The 19,155-nt window shown below is 44.9% G+C and overlaps 1 protein-coding gene across 1 annotated transcript in view; it reads left to right on the top strand.

The window, feature by feature from the left end:
* LOC147899403 (3-hydroxyisobutyryl-CoA hydrolase-like protein 5) overlaps nt 1-19,155 on the top strand; it is a 175,211-nt gene that overhangs the window by 72,682 nt on the left and 83,374 nt on the right. The window contains exons 4-5 of the mRNA XM_087378585.1: nt 708-776; nt 10,928-10,991. Coding sequence (XP_087234711.1) covers nt 708-776; nt 10,928-10,991 — 133 coding nt within the window. The remainder of the gene's footprint in view (nt 1-707; nt 777-10,927; nt 10,992-19,155) is intronic.

The following is a 19,155-nucleotide window of genomic DNA, read 5'->3' as shown; positions in this document are numbered from 1 at the left end:
CCTCTATGGGAAGCCTACTCCACGTCCCAAAATAGTTGGCTAGGCCACTGCCCTCATGTGCCCACCCTATGTGAGTCCGTTGTCCGAGCAAGAGACCACCATCCCTATCCCAAATCTCTGGGTGCCAAATAAGGGGATGACACTCGAACTCCTATGTGCAGTGAGGTCGATCCCAAATGAGTCCTCCTACTAGTCTTTGCCAAAGCTTGTACAGGCTTCGCATCAATGGGGAGCCCTTCCCAGTGAGAGTGGCCGCAAAAATTATTCAATGATGAAATTATCGACACTATCCACTTGTGCGTGGGTATCCCTAAGTAGCCCCCGCTATAGGAGGACCTCCAACGCTGTGCGTCTGGGGTGAGACAAGAGGGCTTTGCTTTGCATCTTCGGATCAATGATGCCCATGCCTCCTTGTGCTTGTGGCGGTGAGGCTAATTGTTATTATAGTCTGTTGAGAGGCTTATGAAATATAAATCCTCATACTTACATAGGTTTAGCAATGGGCTAACATACAAGGTATTGATTTTTCATGCATGAAGACTTCCAACTATGAGGAAATTTATGTCAATAAAATTACACACGCGTGGATGAAAATGTCCGTATACACCTTTTTTCAAATGCTTAGATTCACGATTGAAGGATTATATGTAATTGCTTGAAGTGAAGGTCTGATTGTGTCTAAGATATAGAATTATTACTACCTTCAGGTTGATCTCCTCTTGGATTTATTTGAAAAGTGGGAGAAAGATGACACTGTCGAACTTATACTTATGAAAGTAAGTTTTTACATTTCTTTATTTATTGTACTCGCTAATTTTTTGTTTATCCTTTAGTACTTTAGGAGTTCTAATCACTCTAAGGGATAGGAAATGTTAACGTACATATGTGCTAAACGTTCAAATGTAATACTGTTTATTCTAATGAATGAGTTGTCCTGAATTTGATAAAGTAGCTTGAAGGTAACCCACTTGATGGATCATATGTGCTAAAAGTTCAAATGTAATAGTGTTCATCATGTACCTCCTAATGAAATGATGTATCCTGAATTTGATAAAAGTAGCTTAAAGGTAAACCACACTAGAGGGATCATCTAGTGCAAACAAAAATATTTCTTGCTTGCAGCTATTTTATTTTTAGTGGTAAACATTTTATGTCTCTACTTCCAGATATAGTTGTAGATGTGCAAACCATGCACAAAGACCAATCAATGAATTGATTGTCATCATAGCTATCGATTCAATAATTAATTTTTTTGCTTTCCACAAGGGTCCATATGCAGTAAATTTGTGGGTGAAAACATAAATACAAAATGTTCTTATTAAGAATTATAAAAAAGGTGCCCTAATCAAGATTGAGATGCGTAGAACACACGGAGTATCTGAGTAATAGAAAAAACCTTATGTAAAGAAATCTCTAGAAACTGTGTGGGGAGATACTATCTCTTCAAAGCTGTTCGTAATATGACAATATCTAGAGTAGTTTGGAAGGCAAAAAAAATGGGATGAAGGAACAAATGGAGAAAGGTTGTGAAAACAAGTGAGCAACAAGTGGTCACACATAAAATCCAATAGCATACTCAATGAAAATGAGATACAAGTACGTGGTATATATACTACCAAAGTACTACACACCAAAATAGACTAAGTCCTAGTCTGTCCTACACCACCATATCATTGTATGTGTCTACAAATCCCCCCTCAATGATATGGCTGAAGTACTTTGGAATGATCTCAGAAGTACCTTTTGTACCTCAAGTACCATGGTTGCACAAATTTATCCATGTGTGGATATAGCAACCTATGGGAGTACAAAAGAAACAATGTCATTTTACAACCCCCCTTGACATTGTCTTGGATCCCCAAGCCATGTCGATGACGTGTGAAAAGAGGTGCTGACATGCTTTTGGTGAAGATATCTACCACATTGTCCTCAGTGGAACAATAGATAAGGTCAATGAAGCCATCTGAAATACAATCCCGTTTGTAGGGATAATGATTTTTAATGTGTTTCATGTGAGCATGAAAGATAGGATTGTTGCCAATGGCAACGAAACTCTGGCTGTCACAAAGGAGAGAGGTTGCCTCACCATCCTGTGCATGATGCAAGTCATGCAAAAGCTTCCTTATTCACATGCATTCCATAGTGGCTGCATTTGCTGCTATATACTCTGCTTCACTATAGGAAAGAGAGACTCGGTCTTGCTTCTTACTGAGCCAAGAGATACAAGCTGAACCCAATGAGAAGCAATAGCCGAAAGTGGATCTTCTATTATCAATGTCCCCTGCCAAACTGAGTCTGTGAAACCACTCAGAGAAATGTCACAAGCTGAAGCATAATGCTGAGGACTCTTTTGGCTACATTCCAACGTGTGACAATAGGACAATGCATAAACTAACACAGCAATCCTGTAGCATAGGCAATGTCTGGCCTAGTGGAGCATAAATAAATGAGACTACCAACCAGTTTCCTATAAACTGTGCCATCAAACTTTTCGGCCTCATCATGCTTAGTAAGTTTGAGTACCGAGTAGCCACAGGTTTTCTTTCTTCCATCTTAAATTTCTGCAAGAGACCTTTAGCATACTTTGTATGTGACATGCATATTCCCTCTTGGGTCTGCCAAAACGCAATGCCAAGAAAAAAATGCAATAAGCCCAAATCTGTCATGTCAAATGTCTGACATAAAGCGGACTGCACTGACGCAATTTTCTGTGTATTACTCCTCGTGAGTAGTATGTCATCTACATAAAGCACTAGAATGACCAAATCTGTGTTTTCTTGCAGAACATAAAGATTAGGCTCTGTATGTGTATTGACAAAGCTTTGGGACACTAGAAAATGATGTATCTTGTCATACCATGCATGGGGTGCTTGTTTGAGCCCATATAAATCTTTCCTAAGCTTGCACACCTTGTGCTCTTGTCCCTTTACCACAAATCCTTGGGGTTGCTGCACATAGACCTCTTCTTTGAGATCTCCATTCAAAAAGGCTAGCTTGACATCCATCTGATAGACTGACCAACCATACTTTGCAACAAGAGAAATGACACAACAGATGGTAGTCATTTTGGCTACTGAAGCAAAAGTCTCCTCATAGTCAATTCCCTCTTCTTGAGCATACCCCTTGGCAACAAGACGGGCCTTGTATTTTTCCACTGTACCATGGAATGATACTTAGCCTTATAGATCCATTTGGTGCCCACAATATTTTTACCAATGGGTGCATCAACCAAATCCCATGTGGCCTTCTTTTCAATGGACCTAATTTCAGATTCCATGGTCTTCTGCCATGAAGGATGTCCCTGTGCATCCTTAAACCTTTGAGTCTCAATTTCAGCTTCCATAACGGAGGTCATCAATGCAAAATTGACCTATCCATGAGCATTTTTTGTGCTTACCCTAGTTCTCCCCAAAGTAGACTGATCCTTTGCATCCTTAATGGTCAATCTTGCCCATTTTGGAATGGATTTCTCAGCTGTACCGCTGGCTTTACCACTTGGAGTTGTTTCCTGAGGTTGACTGACTCCACGATGGTGGTAATGTATCCAAACATTGGGCTGTTCTGACTCCACGATGGTGGTAATGTATCCAAACATTGGGCTGTTTTCCCTCACTAGCTGGCTGCTCATTTGGAACATTTGAAGGAGAATCACCCTCAACATGTGGAAGACTAGTTGAAGTATGAGAGGAAGGAGTGTCCTCTGGAGAAACCATATCATAATCCTCAAACTGAATTATATCCAAAGGAATATCATCATAAGGTGGCAAATCCACACTAGTGGGCTGCATGCATTAATTTTCAGCAAATGCAACATCTCTTCTGATAATATATCCAACAAAAGTGCATTTGATGCTTTTGTCATCAAGCTTTGATCTAAGTTGAGATGCAATCAAAGCATAAGCAACTGAGCCAAACACTCTGAAATGATGAACCTTTGGCGTTAAGCCATAAAACCTTTCAAAAGGTATCACATTAACCAATGCTTTTGTAGGGCATCTATTCTGTCTTTATGTGGCTGTAGTAATGGCCTCTCCCCAAAATGCCTTTGACACTTTCTTGCATTTCAGCCTGCATCTTGTCATTTCCATAAGTGTCCTATTTTTGCTCTCTGAAATCGGATTGTGCTGCGGTGTGTATTGCACGGTCTTGTGATACTTGATCCCATTTTTCTTCAAATACCCTTTAAAGTCATGTGATGTGTACTCACCCCCATTGTCTAAACAAAATGTTTGTATCCTGGAATTGGTTTGGCTCTTAGCCAAGACTTTGAACTCGTTGAACCAAAAAAACACTTCAAATTTAGTCTTCATGAGGAAAAGCCATGTGAATCTAGAATAGTCACATTAATGAAGGTAACAAAATACCTTGCCCCTCTATGGGTTGTCACATTCATGGGACCACATACATCACTGTGTATAATCTGCAAAACCCTAGTGGCTTTCACTGAACTTGAGCCATTCTTCTTGAAAGGAAGATGGTGCAATTTGCCAAGAGCACACCTCTCACACGCTTCATTATCTGGTGGCTTTAATTTTGGCATTTATCCACTTGCATTCTACCACATTTTTTCAAAGTGGAAGATCCACAAGGTTTCAATCATCATTTCTGACAATGGCATCCATTTCATATCCCATTCCATTCTTCCAATACACAAGTGTGTTTCCTTGAGTAAAACTTTGAGGGTCATGATCATCCAACAAATTCATCATGGGAGCTGCATTTGCACCCTCCCTTGGCTTGTATAATTCGATTGTTTGCCTCCTTTTGCTTCCCTTAAGAATATCTTGAATTTTGCATCCTCCATTGTCTTCACATACCATTTTGGTAATTTCTCAAGAGTTTTATTGGCTTTTGGGGCTACGAAAAGTGTTGCTGCTCTGCGAATTTTTCATTTGTCGGGGCAAGATATACTGCTGTGAATCCTCCTCTTCATCTATGGAGCCATAGAAAGTTCTGAACCAACCGTCGGAGCTGCCCAATGCACCCTCTGTGAAAACACCAGCAGGAGGCAATATACCAGGCCCTGGCAAGGAGGACCTAGTTTGCCACTAAGGCACGACCTGCTAGGGAGAGTTTGGCCAAGCTCCAGTAGAGAAGCTTGCGCCATACACTCTCAAGGACCGGGGTGATCTGTTGCTCTACTGTAATGTCAATACCGACCTGGCATCCGAGGCGGTATCCATCTGAAGCCAAAGTCACTCCCCCACTCACGGATCTCGTGTGTCTCCTCAGAGCCTGTGAAGAAACCCATGGACTTTGTCGAGTTGATCCGTGCACCCGAGGCCTCACAAGAGATAGCTAGGGCTCCCCTGACTCTCTGTGGTGCCCTCTACATACAAGGCTGTGTCATATGCAAACTCAGATTCGAGCAGCTCCTCCTCCTGCCTGATTGGGAGCCTCAACTCTGTGAGGCCAGCCACCCTTGATCTCAAGTAGTAGCCCAGAGCCTCTGCCACAAACAAGAAGAGAAAGGGAGAGAGGCAGCCCTGGAAGACTGAGCGAGAAAGAGGAAACGCTCACCCGTGTGTCCTCCGATAAGCATCTAGCTAGAGCTCCCCGCATAAAGCGCAAAAACTCCTCAGACCCATGTTTGAGGGGGGGGGGGGGGGGGTCCGAACACTTCCGGAAGTGTTACCAGGGCCTAACACTTGTCAAAATGTGCCCAAAAGGACATTTGATGGTGACCCATGTCCTTATGTCACCAAGGGGTGAAGGAATCTACTGGCTGAAAATGTAACAAGGTGAAGGAGAGTGAGAATTGCTCTATAAAAGAGACCTCTCTCCTCCCTCTCCATTCTCATTGTAGTTATGCCATCACTTGTATCTAACTTTGCCTATCTCTTCCCTTCTCCCTAGAGCATTAGGCTCTCACTTTGTATCCCTCTTCTTGCTTCTGATGTTTGAATAAATTTCATGCTTCTTTTTCCTCATCCTTCTTCCATCTCCTCTCTCCTCGCTCTAAAGCTTAGTGTACCCACATGAGTGAGTCATTTCTAGATCTGTTTTAAGGGTATTCTCTACTTCCCTGGGCGACCTCAATTTGCTATGTATCTTGGAAGCTACTTCTCTGATGAAGGAGATCGTTGCCCTTTCCATAACTGCAGTCGGGTATGGACAGTTTTAACAGTCTTCCGTAAAATGGTCATAACTTTATGTTCCAAGCTCCGTTTTGAATGAAACTGATATTAGAATCTTCGTCTTTTCGAGATCTATGTTTCATCCCAGCCGTCCCATTCAGCCAAATCAGCCCTATCAATTCACGCCTTTCACATCAATTCACATTGTGTTGAGTCAAAAGATGTTCTTCCAACAACGGCTCGCCCTTACTTTTAGGGCTGATCGATTAGCTCAAATTAATGCTTCCCCTTAGCCTTTCTTATTTCCAATGTTAGAGTACAACCTCACCTTTGACGTCTATATCTTTGTTTTGATCTGAGAAGATAGAGAGTGAGTGTCTCTTTAAGCTTCATCTAATGCCCAAATCTCTTCTCTCTTCTTCAATTTGTGGATTGAGACGTGACCAAAACCAAACCCCCAGTTTTGTGTCACAATACCACAGAAAGAGATAGGCTGGCAGAAGACCTAAGTGTACTTCAAGCCAACCATGATTGCCTAGCCACTTCACATTTTGCAGCAGAGTGGAGGATAGCTGAGTTGGAGTCTCAGCTTGAGACTCAAGAGAAGGACCTCAAGGAGATCAAGGAGCAGCACTCTACATTACGAGATACACATGCCACAATCAATGCAGAGCTACTATCCCTACATGCAGAGCATACTACTTTACAGTCCATGTAAAGATTGAAATATCAGTGATACAAATGGGAAATATGAGAATCTCCGGAATATGATGGACAGCGTTGAGGAAGAGAATGATCAAGTGTCTGGAGTCTCTGTAGCTCCATCTTAGGGCAGGGATGAATAGTGACATATGTTTCAGCAGGAGGATTTTGTATATAGTTAGCTTGTTTGCCTCCTCACTGTGGCATCTCTTGTTAGCATGTTGGCTTCTCCGTTGGTTTTGGAATTGGGTTAATTTGGTTCGTTTTTCAACTCAAGCAATTTGTACATAGTCAGCCTTCTCTGGGTGATTTTCTTGGATTTCAACACACTTTTGTAATGTGAGGAGGTCTTTTTATATGCCAATGGCTTCTGTAAAACAGTTTCTGTTAACTAATCAGCAAAATTTTGTAACCAGTGGTTTAATAAAGTTTCGGCGGGTTTTCTTTCAACTCCACTCTTGTGAAACACAATTGGTGATACATTTTCTTTTTTTTGCAAAAAAGAGACTTCTATTAAGTATTAAAGAAAACCGTTAGAGCAAGCTCCATACGGGAATATGGGATACACCATGCAATGCATGAAAAGCTCAAGAGCCAAAAAGAAAGGATTGGGGCTGATAGTGCCATCTCAATCCGGTAGCAACCTCCGAGAAAAAGGGAGAACCCCTTTAAACTCTAAGAAATACAGTCCTCCTAGAAGAGGCTGCCTGTGAAGGGCCCTGCATGCTAGCCCATATGGCTATCAAAGTATGAACCGTGTCACTCCAAATACCCGTGAACACCTGTGATGGGTGTATCTGGGTGAAGGCCTTTGTGCATCTGGCTCTCCAAATGTGCCAATAGGAAATGCTAGCCAAAATCTCCCAAAAGGTGTCCACTGAAACATGTAAAGCTCTGAAAGAAATATGTGGTACATCCTGAAGAGAGCAGGGCTCTATCACCTGACGGCGGATCGAGAGTGCCCAAGAAGAAGGCTCACCCTCATAAAACACTTGAATTGGTGATACATTTGAAAGTTGGGTGACTCATGTATGTTTTCGATAGGACTTTTTGCTTCACCTATAACGATTTCTGTATTTAGCAAAGGCATTCTTCCTGCACATCTTTCAACGTGACCTATTTACCGGAACGGTGAATGATAGTGGCAGGGGAATTGTTATACAGAGATCATGCAGGACCAGCCATGTACAATCACTTAGTGAGGGGATGACATGGTCACAAGGATGACACAAGTCATGGCAATGACATGGTCACAAGGATGACACAAGTCATGGCGATGACATGGTCACAGGATGACACAAGTCATGGAGAGGACATGGTCACCGAGATGGCATAGTCACATGGGGACATAGTCATCAGGAGGACATATCACCCAAGCACATGGTCATGCATCAAGGGTCTTCATGTCGCGCAGTCACGCTCTGCCAACCTCTCCAGACCTGACTCATTGGTGGCATAGATGTTTCATCTGGCAGTGCCTTTTCAGATACAGGGTGGCTGCAGGCGGAGTAGTTACAACGCACCGACTTGGTGCAAGCTGGCCATTGCAGGAGACATGAAGAGACTCAGCAGCGGGATGGCTAAGGATGAGGGGACCACCAATAGGAGAGGGAGGGGATTTCCCATCCGGAAGGCAAGGGTGAAGAGGGGAGATGAGGGGTATGGGGATTCATTCAGCATTGTACGGGATTGAGAGAGAGAAGGAGAGAGGCTAGAGCTACAAGCTTGCCTGTTGCATTGTTATGGTGTATTGCTATTGTGGATGAGTGATCTCTCATCTCTGTTTTAGAGAGACTAGTGTATGAGGATCCCTTCATTCTATCATACGCACTTGCTCGCGTTATGCTCTTGTCTACCACTTTCTCAGTTATCTGTTATTAGTGTTGTTCCTTCTTATCTCCTTTCTAGGTTTGTTCTAGCACTCAGCACTCCGTAGCACCTTCGACTAGTGTTGTGTCATAGGTTCACGCATCACGCAGTGTAGTACAGCTGAGGCAGAGTAGTGTCATAGGTCTACACATCACCCACTTCACCTTTCTCACATAGGCCTTAGGACTCCTCTGGAAGTGAGCGGACCTCCCCCTCGCATCAGTGGCCTTACGCCTCCGGTAACACCTTTGGAAGTGAGCGGACCTCCCCCTCAAACAACCAAGTTCCAAGATGTTGGTGTATTTCCAGGCCTATGAGCTGGTCATGTAGCCATGCTAAGACATGAGCCTCTGAGTCATGTTGAGTCTCAATCCATGAGAGTTCTTGAATCAACCTCTGAACATGCTCAAACATTAGCCTCTGAGTTTGGGGTGCACAGATTAGTAGTCCGTCATTGTCATGTTCTGTTCTTGGTTTCATTCCAGTAGTCCTTCACCTTTCCTTCATGGAGGGGTCTTAGAAGATGAAGTCAATTTGAGTGTGTTTTAGTGTGTTCTACTAGGAGTGCTAGTAAAGTATTATGTGTGAGTGCCACGTGTCATATTGGGAGATATCCCATACACAATTTGGTATTCTAGTATGTGTCTATCCTATATATGATTGTACTTGTGTGTCACATCAACATACATCAAGGAGTCTACATCAAGCTTATCAATGTGAGTCTTTCCATTTCGGTCTATTGCTCATTTTCATTTCCTTTCACTTTGATTATGTTTCCATCTGAGTATTATCTTCTCTCTCCCTAGCTTACCCTCTCCCTCTCCCTCTCCCTCTCCACCTTGTTCCTTCCATCCATAGCTCCTCATTGGTAGAGTTATCAGGTTTCGGCTGATTTGCAGAGTCTTTTGGAGGAGGCTCTGGAAATCCCGAACAAATAGAAAGATCACTTTATTTTTTTGGCTTTCTATACATGGACGGATTGCAGTGAGCAGATGGAGATCCAGGTTTGGGGCAAACTCCACTTGTCCTAGGTGCTTGTCTGCGGAGGAATGGGTTCATCATTGCTTATGGGACTGTAGACATGCGAGAGTCATATGGATAGGGGCTGCCAGGATTCTCAGCACTTTTTTTCCCTCTCATTTCTTCATGACTTTGGGATCAATGGCTTGGCTCTCTTTGTCAGGACCTCAGATCTTCTATGAGTTGCAAGATGCTTCCTGGGCCATCTCCATTCGACCTAGTCGAGCCTTGCTCTCTAGAGGATGTGCCTATCTCCCACTATAGACCAGTACATGCTGATGTGGATTCTGCTCGAGTGATATTGGCTAGTATTACTGCTTGGCAGATTTGGAGGGCCAGATGTACAAGGCCTTAGATGGATCACAGGTCCACCCTTCTCACACCATGGCTAGTATTTGGGCTGATACCATTCACACTCTAATGGCTAGTTGGGTGAGCATGCAGGGGTCCTCCCAGGAGCCTCTGCTAGGAGGGTTATATTCCTTACGAAGTGGAGGGGCTCCCCCTTTTGTTCAAACACCACAACAAGGTTAAGGTGGCATTTTCAGCCTCAACCTTGGTTTCTTTCCAGCTCATTCTGAGTTTTTATTTACTCTTCTAGAGTGTTTTTTCCTCATGCCCAACATGATGTATTTCCACTTCGAGCTTTCTCAAACAAGTTTCTTTCATACTTAATAGAAGTCTTTTTCATGGAAAAAAAGAAAGAAAGTTGATTTGGTTAACTAACAGTTTTATTATTTTTATTTTTGCTTTGCATTGGTAAAAGAGAAGTGTGGGGACGCCCACAAGGGACTAGGAAATGTTTTGTCAACATTTGTTCCACAATGTTCTTGATTTGACATCAATCTTCTAGTCAAGTTGTTGGCTTTTTTTTTCCGTAGGTATTAGAAAAAAAAGGGCTCACCCTTTTTTTCTCAGAGAATGGAGGGGCTAACCCTTCCAATCAGAGTCTATGGCAGGATTGAGATGGCACTTTCAGCCTTCTTCTTGGTTTCTTTCCAATTTGTATTGAGGTCTTCAGTTGATGCTCTCTGGGCGATTTTTGTTCATGCCATGCATGATGTATTTCCGCTCTGAGCTAGCTCATGCGGATTTTTTTCATCCTTAATAGAAGTCATTTTCATGAAAAAAAAGCGGCATATCATTTGTGGAATATTAATGGCTGAACCTTTTTCTTAGAATCTTTCTAATGAACAAAATGAGCTACTAACTGTCATTGCTTCCTATGTTAATCTTTTAAGTATTCTACACAATTTCAGGGTGACGAACATGCATTCTCTTCAGGGGGTGACCTGCGAGCATTCTACAATCTAACAAAAACAGGTTTGTTTTCTTTCTGAATGAATGGTGGAAGGAATTGCTATCGAATACAAAATTTTACAGTTTGCTGAAAAAGGCACTGAGAATCTCTGCATTCTACTTTTGCCTTAACCACCATGAATTTTGGGTCCTTGTTTTCATGCACCAAAAAAAAAACATATTGAATCAGAATGGTACTTAATATAAAGAGCTGAATAAGTTGGACACTCGAGGAATTTGTGGTAGAAAGCCTTCACAAAAACATGCTGCTCGACAGAGATAAGACTTGATCATAGTATGGTCTTCTGTGTTTAACTTACATTCTCCCATGTCTTCAAGGGTGGTAAAGAATTTTTCATATTATGTGAGCTGTTCAATTTGCCGTTATGACGTCTCATTACAAGTCTTTGTTATGTCGAATTTCTTTTCTTGAAAGGATCTCTAATGTGAAATTATATGTCCTAGAGAGAAGGGCTCGGTGAATGTCTTAATGCTTCTTACAAGTCAATATATTTTAGGTCTTAGCAATTCTTTAATTACATTACGAAGAAATCTTAAAGTCATGGTCGACAGGGTTTTACAATCCTCTTGCCTTAAATGAAGTGCATACTTTTAGTCAGCCTTGACCTTACACCGTTCAAGTATGAAGTGAGAAATAAATGATTGACAAATATTGAAGTATGATCTTAGTTGAATATGCACATTTGGGTGAGCATAATGGCCATTTGGGTGAGCATGCAAAGGATTTTCCTAGGCAGATTTTGCCAAGAGGACCGTTTACCTCAAGGAGTGGCGTCTCTCCCTTTTTTTCTCAAAGTCCACGATAGGGTTTTGGTGGCACTTTCAACCTCAACCTTGGTTCTTCTCTAGCTCTTTTTTATGAGTAGTTGTTTGCCCACTCTGGATGTTTGTTTCTCATGCTCTGCATGATGTATGTTTACCAAGAATATTTCTCTTCAGGTGTTTTTTGTACTTAATAGAAGTCTCTTCAATGAATTAAAAAAAACCTTAGTGAGTGCATTGGTAGATCCAACAAGCAATTTGTGTCTTCATCCTTAGCCATGATTAGCCTAGGTCCATGACCTTGCTCTTGTGGAGATTGTAAGAAATTTGTTTATATTCTGCTGCAATTTTTCTCTATGGAGGTGCTTCCCTTGTTTATTTTTACATCCCCAAAGGGACTAACTGCGGTCTAATCCAAGCTAGGATTAAGGCTTTTTTTTTTCAAAAAAGAGACTTCTATTAAGTATGAAAGAACCTCCCTAAGCAAAGCTCTAGGAAAAAATACATCACGCTAACATTTACACATACATCACGCTAACATGAAAAAACATAACCCAAAAAGGATAAAATCAAACTCCCGCAAGATGGGAAGGGAAATCCAAGGTTGGTTGGGTTGGAAATATTCGGGTGCTGCTCATTCCCGGCTCTCCCCTTGCTGCCCCTCCCTAGCTCTCCCCTCAGCGTCTAGCCCTAGCTCGAGATCACGCGAAGCTCGTGGGAGCTCAGGACAGCGAAAAGAGAAGTCGACCAGCAAGAACTAGCTTCTTCTCCGGGACAGAAGTGCAACAGGAGCACACGGGAGAACGGAAAAGCAAGTGAGAGGGCTGGAAGGACTATTAGCTCTGATACCACATGTAGGAACAAGAGTGGAGATGGATTGTGAACACAAGAGAACAAGAAGTGAACACAAGTAAACTCCAACTAAAATGTTCAACCAAATGAAGTACAAGTACTTGGTATATATAGTCCAAGTACTAGAGCAACTCCAAAATCGACTAAGTCCTAGTCTATCCTACACCACCATATCATTGTATATATCTATAGTATGTGGGTGGGTGGGTGAGAGTATAAGTTTTTTTTTCCTAAGAAAATTACTTCATTAAGTATGAATGAAACCACCAGAGCAAGCTCAAATGCGGGAGTACATCATGCAATGCATGAGGAAAAAACAGCTCAAAATGAGCTAATAAAAACGAAGGAGGAGGCTGAAAATGCCATCTCAACCTTGAGGGAGACTCAGAGAAGAAAGGAGATCCTCTCCAAACTCTGAAAAAAGTAACTCTTCTGGTAGTAGCTGCTCTGGAGGATCCCTACATGCTCGCCCATATGACCATGAGAGTGTGTACTGTGTCGGTCCAAATATTGGCCATAACTTGGGAAGGGTGAACCTGAATACCCTCCATCGCCTCTGTACACCTGACTCTCCAAATATGCCAAGCTGAAATGCTAGCAAGAATCTCCCAAGACGTATCTACTGAGGCATGAGTAGCTGTGAAAGGAGTGAAGGGAACATCCTGGAGGGAACAAGCTCCACTGAGTGTCGTCGTACAATGAGAGCTGGATCTGAATCATGTCCCTCGAAAAACACTTGAGGGCCAGTAAGAGATAACCAAGCCACTGAACCCCAGGTCATAAAGAAAGGTGTTGTATGAAAGATACTGAAAATCCTAGCAACACCTTTTCAGATTGTCCTCGCCTGTGGAGGTGGAGTAGGATTGGCTGACGGAGTATCCATCGCCAATCGAGGTGAGGAGGCGAAAACTATTACCTTTTCTAAAGACGAGTTGCAGCAGCTCAAGAAGGATGTAGAGATTGAATGCTCTACCACGTTGCTAGCACGCATCTTCGGCTCTCACCCCTCCAGATCCCAAGCCAGAGACTGGATGCTTGCGGCTCTCCCCCCAGACCTCACTCCACGATTGTTAGATGTTCGTCTTCTGGGACGAGGTTTTTTCCAGGTTGTTTTTGACACTCCAGAGGCTGCGAGCACACTGTGCTCAAGGCTGAGTTTTTACACCTCGGACACAGGAAGATCTTCTTTGAAGCCTTTCATATTGGTTTCGACCCAGTGGAGGCAGATAAGGAAATCTTTTCGCTCTTCATCAGATTCCCCGGGCTTCCCCAGGTTTACCATCGACTTCTTTCTGTTATTGGGGAGCATTTTGGCGCAGTTGCTGAGATCCCACCCCTCCCTGGGTTGCCATTGACTGCAGCAGAGGCAACCAAGGCTGATGGGGTACCTAGAGTTAGGGTCCTCTGTAAGGATCCTAACCTCAAGATGGATCATGTTATGATCCAGCGCCCGGAGGGTTCCTTTTTTCGCCAGAGAGTAGAGATTTCAGGCAGACAAGACCAGTGCAGGATATGCAGGACCATTGGACACTTTGCCAGGGATTGCCCCAGGAAGAAGAAAAGGCCCAAGAAGCCCTCTGGTACAGCTACCGCCCCATGGCCTCGACAGGGGGGACAGGGGGGTGGTACAGGTCCAGCACTTGCTCCTCGGCCTCGACGGAGGGGTGGTACAGGTCCAGCACCTGCTCCTCGACCTTCGCATGGCGGTCCTCCTCAGGATGGTGGTGGTACAGGTCCAGCACCTGCTCCTCGGCCTCGACAGGGGGGTGGTACAGGTCCATCACCTGCTCCTCGACCCCCACCTACCTCAGGGGCACGCGACGCTCTCCAGTGGGTTCCGGCACGTGTGCAGATCCCTCCTTCAGTTCACGAGGGTACATTAGTGGACTCTGCTTCACCTCGAGTTGTCCCTCCAGTCTCACCTCGCACAGTCCGAGACACTGAAGCTTCGACCTCCTCCCTGGTTGCAGCTTCTTCCCTAGATCCAGCGGTGCCAGGCGCTCTTCTTGAGGTAGTAGAGGTCTCTGCGGCTGGGCAGACACAGGATAGAGAGGAGTCCTCACTTCCTCCCTTGGATAGGGGGAAGGGGATGGTTTACACTATTGATCCTCTTCCCTCAGAAGGGATCCTTCGCACTCCGGTGTCTGGCTTACTTCACAGGAACTCGTTTTCAGCCCTGGCAGATGGTTCAGATTTCCCAGAGGAGGAGTTTGTGCCCGCTACTTTTGGGGGGCCAATGATTGGGTTTCCTGTTGACAGGGCTTCTTCTTCAAGTGGCAGGGTTCTTTCCCCTGTTGATTTTCCGCCACTTAGTTCCATCCCTCCCTCCTCGAGCAGGAGGTCTTCCCCTGTTGAGGGGTTTGTTTCCGCCACTAGGTCGGGTAAGGTGTTCCACTCTACATCCTTCCGTCGATGAGGATTATTAGTTGGAACATACAGGGCCTAGGTGGCATCCCACATCGCCGCCGTAGACAGCTGATCCAAGATCAGCTTCATCCAGGTGTTACTGGGGGTTCCATTGATATCTTATTTATTCAAGAGCACAAGCTAGAATCTAGAGATTGTGCCAAGTCAGGCAAGTTGCTTTCTGGCCATACTTTTTGGTCGCCTGCCTTGGGCACCAGGGGGGGCACTTCTATTTCAGTTTCGCAGTCGGTTCTCTCCCTAGTTGTTGGACACGGAGTCATTAGTCCCTCTAAAGCTCAGTGGATTATTCTTTTGATTGGAGGGCGTAAGGTTGGTTTCCTTCAAACATATGCCTCCAACATTAGAGGGGAACATGTCCTTATGTGGAAGACTTTACTCTCCTGGGCCCCCATTGTGGATTCATGGGTGATTGGAGGTGACTTTAACATGGTCGAGTTACCGTCAGACAAAAAAGGGGGTAGAAAAGGCGGACTTCACTCTTTGGAGAGAGCAGCTTGGGATGCCTTCCTTTTTCACTTCTATGGCAGAGATACTTGGTGGGATGATGCCTTTCTTATTCAGCCACAATCCCTCTTGTTCTCTTGGTCGAACAGGAGGCAGTAGATGCCTATTCATGCATGCATTGACAGATTCTATGTAGATGACTGGGCACTAGACAGAGGTGGATCGGTATGCATTGTTGCTGGGGTTTCCACTTCAAACCACTTTCCTGTTGTGCTAGCTATTTCAGAGCCTCACTTGAGAGGCCGGTCTGCCAACATCAGGATTCCAGATGCCTTTTACACAGAGGAGGACCTTACAGAGGCAGCCCTGCAGATATGGGTTTCTCATGTCCAGGGTGGGCAGCCATATCCATCACATGTAGCCGCTGCCCTTTTTGGTATTAGCGACTTCTACCGCTCAGTTGCTTGTACCAAGAGACGAGATATTCTCAGACGTGAGATGGGTGTTCGCTAGCAGTTGGCAGCTTTGCAGAGGGAAGAGCAGAAACGGCCTTCAGATGCTTGGATTCAGGAGCGCCTTGCTGCAGCAAGGGCTCATCATCAGAGAGCAGAGTATGCCTTTCATGCACGGGAGTCCTTCAGGGTTCAGAGTGGCGGTAGAGTCAATAAACACTTTTTCTCTACTCTTGGCCCTAGACATAGTAGAGAGAGTGTATCCCAGCTTATTGACTCACATGGGGTTTTACAGACAGAGCCTGATGATGTCTTACGTATAGCTTCAGATTTCTATGCCACCCTTCTTACGGCTGATCCTGAGACACATGATAGAGAGGATGCTAGACAGGCTATTTGGCAGAGCATCCTTGTGTTGGTGAATCCGGGTATGCATGTTCTACTCGATGCACCTTTCACCAACACAGAGTTCAGGACTGCACTTTCAGCCCTTCACAAGGGCAAGTGCCCAAGTTCGGATGGCCTCACCGCGTCTTTTTTAATTGCATTTTGGGATATGATTGGAGACTATATTACTTCAGCCCTGCAGGCCATTTGGGACTCTGGCGAGATGCCTGGGTCGCTTACAGAGGGTCTCATCCACCTTATCCCAAAAGGAGGTTGCAGAAATTTAGTGTCCTAGTGGAGGCCTATCACACTTCTGGGGACTTGTTACAAGATTCTGGCCAAGGCTATCAGCCGCCGATTGCAGCCCCTTCTCCCTGATCTTATTCATGACACTCAAACAGGATTTGTACATGGCAGAAGCACTTTTGATAACATTTTCTCTTTCTGGGAAGCTTCAGAGTGGGCCATGCAGAGTGGCCAGAATCTTGCCATTCTACTTTTGGATTTTGAAAAAGCTTATGACAGAGTAGATTGGGGTTTTTTGGAGGGCACCCTTCTACGCTTTGGCTTTTATGATGCTTGGATCAGAGGTGTTTCCTCTTTGTACAGATCAGCCCACAGCCAGGTACTTATTGGTGGGGTAAGGGGTGAGAGATTTCAGATTTCGAGATCAGCAGTCCGTCAGGGATGCCCCCTTGCTCCTTTCCTTTTTTTGTTCGTGGCCGAAGCTATGAGTATCTATGAGTATCTATGTTAGATCTCAAGCTGACATCTTTGGGCTGAGACTTCCCATCAGAAGGGAAGAGGAGCTACTTGACAGTGAGTTGGCAGATGACACAACAGTTTACTTGGATGCCACTCCACAGACGCTCACTTCTTTCAGGACAGCATTGGATTTATTTTGCTTGGCGGCAGGGGCGCAGATAAATTGGCATAAATCCAATGGCTTTTGGATCAGTGATGAGGACACTCCAGTTTGGGGGCTTGACATAGGATTCACTTGGGTTCAGAGGGGTGAGCCTATCAGGTATTTGGGCTGCCAGGTCGGCTTGGATATTTCTACCACGCAGCAGTTTGCTCCCGTTTTGGAGAGCATCAGAAGGAAGCTTCTTTTTTGGAGCTCAGCCAAGCTGGATCTTGCCTCTAGATTTGTGGTGGCCAACCAGGTCCTCTTGGCCACCGCCTGGTTTGTTTGTTCATGCTGATGCTGTTCTAGGGACTGCATCATTCAGCTCAGAAGACCGATCAGAAACTTTCTCTGGAGTGGGCTTGATGGCACAGCAGATGCCTTAGCCAGGGTGGCTTGGGAGACCCTCATCCTCCCTACACAGGAAGGGGGTCTCAATATTATTGATCCAGATTTACAGTGCAGAGCTTTACTTTGCAAGATGGTGGTGCGTGGACTTATGCCAGGGCAGGAACCGTGGAAGGACTTTCTTATCAGCAGCATACAGAGGTGCACACCTTCTTCAGGAGGAGACTGGATGAGCAGTGTTAGGTGGATCTTCACCACAGCACACCTCAGATCACCTTCGTCCCCTCTCATGGTTGCCATTCTGAAAGCTTGGGCCAATTTCAGAAGCACTCTTCGGAGGATTCCTCCTTCCTCTCGGGAAGAGATTGATAGGCAACCCATCATGTGGAATGACAGTATTTTAGATGATCATGGCAGACCACTGGGTGCCTCACTCTACATGCAGTGATCCAGGTGGGAGAGGGGACCTGCATCATCTATGGGGTCTTGGAAAGCTCTCCGCAGGCTTCCAGAGGAGACCAAATCAAGGTTGACAGGACATCTCAGAGGGAGCGTAGGGAGGATCTTGCAGATTGAGGCAGCCCTTCCAGAGGTTTGGGTAGACACAGATGATATGCCACTCACTTCCTCCACTTGGTCAGGTACTTTTACGAGAGGTGGTGTTCCGTTTCGAGTTTTGGCCTTTCGAGATGCACAGGAGGATGCTTTTGTTTTTAGTGTCCAGGATGGTGGCAGATTGCTCAGGTCCCCAGAGGAAATCTTGCTTGAGTTTGCTTTTCAGCCTATCAGGGTTGTAGGTCTTTTGGTGCAGGGATCAGATTCAGAGTGGTTCCTAGACCCAGACCCCCGGCTACTCTCCACCGGGTCTTGGAGGCTCTGGCTCTATGGGGGAGTTCCCATCAGGTATTTGCAGTGGGACCCCGGAGAGTGGGAATGGATTGACGCAGGGCATCGAGAGAAGAGCATACCCTTCTTTCGTTAAACGGTCAGTAATGCCAGGAGATATCAGCTCAGTAGTAGAGGTTGGAGACCTTCCAGAGTTCTTCATTGGGAGACATTTGATATCACTGCGGATCTGCAGAGGTGCTTCTGGAGGAGACTCTGGAAATCCCACAGGAATAGAAAGATCACTATCTTCTTTTGGCTTTCTATCCATGGTGGGATTGCAGTGAACCTTTGGAGGTCCAGGTTCGGAGCCGACCCTACTTGCCCTCGATGCCTCTCTGCTTCAGAGACTATTCAGCATTGCTTATGGGATTGCAGACAGGCGAGGATGATTTGGATGGGGGTAGCCAGGATTTTCAGTCACTTTGCCCACTCCCCATTTTTTATGACATGGGGCTCAGTGGCTTGGCTTTCTCTTACGAGACCTCAGGTTTTCTATGAGAGATTTGACTCCTCTCGGGCCATTTCGGTTCGACGTCATCGGACTGAGTCCTGTTCGTTGGATGTGGTACCACACCTTCCTTTTACAGCTGTACATGCCTCTGTGGATACTTCTTGGGAGATTCTAGCGAGCATAGCATCCTGGCATATCTGGAGAGCCAGATGCACAGAGGCTTTGGAGGGTACTTAGGTTCATCCCTCG

The sequence above is a fragment of the Dipteris shenzhenensis genome, chromosome 8 (assembly GCF_047967505.1).
Source record: "Dipteris shenzhenensis isolate YYH24624 ecotype China chromosome 8, Dip_SZ_1.0, whole genome shotgun sequence".
Taxonomy (NCBI): Eukaryota; Viridiplantae; Streptophyta; class Polypodiopsida; order Gleicheniales; family Dipteridaceae; genus Dipteris; species Dipteris shenzhenensis.
Note: the sequence above shows the minus strand (reverse complement) of the source record. Positions and strands in the feature narration are given on the sequence as shown.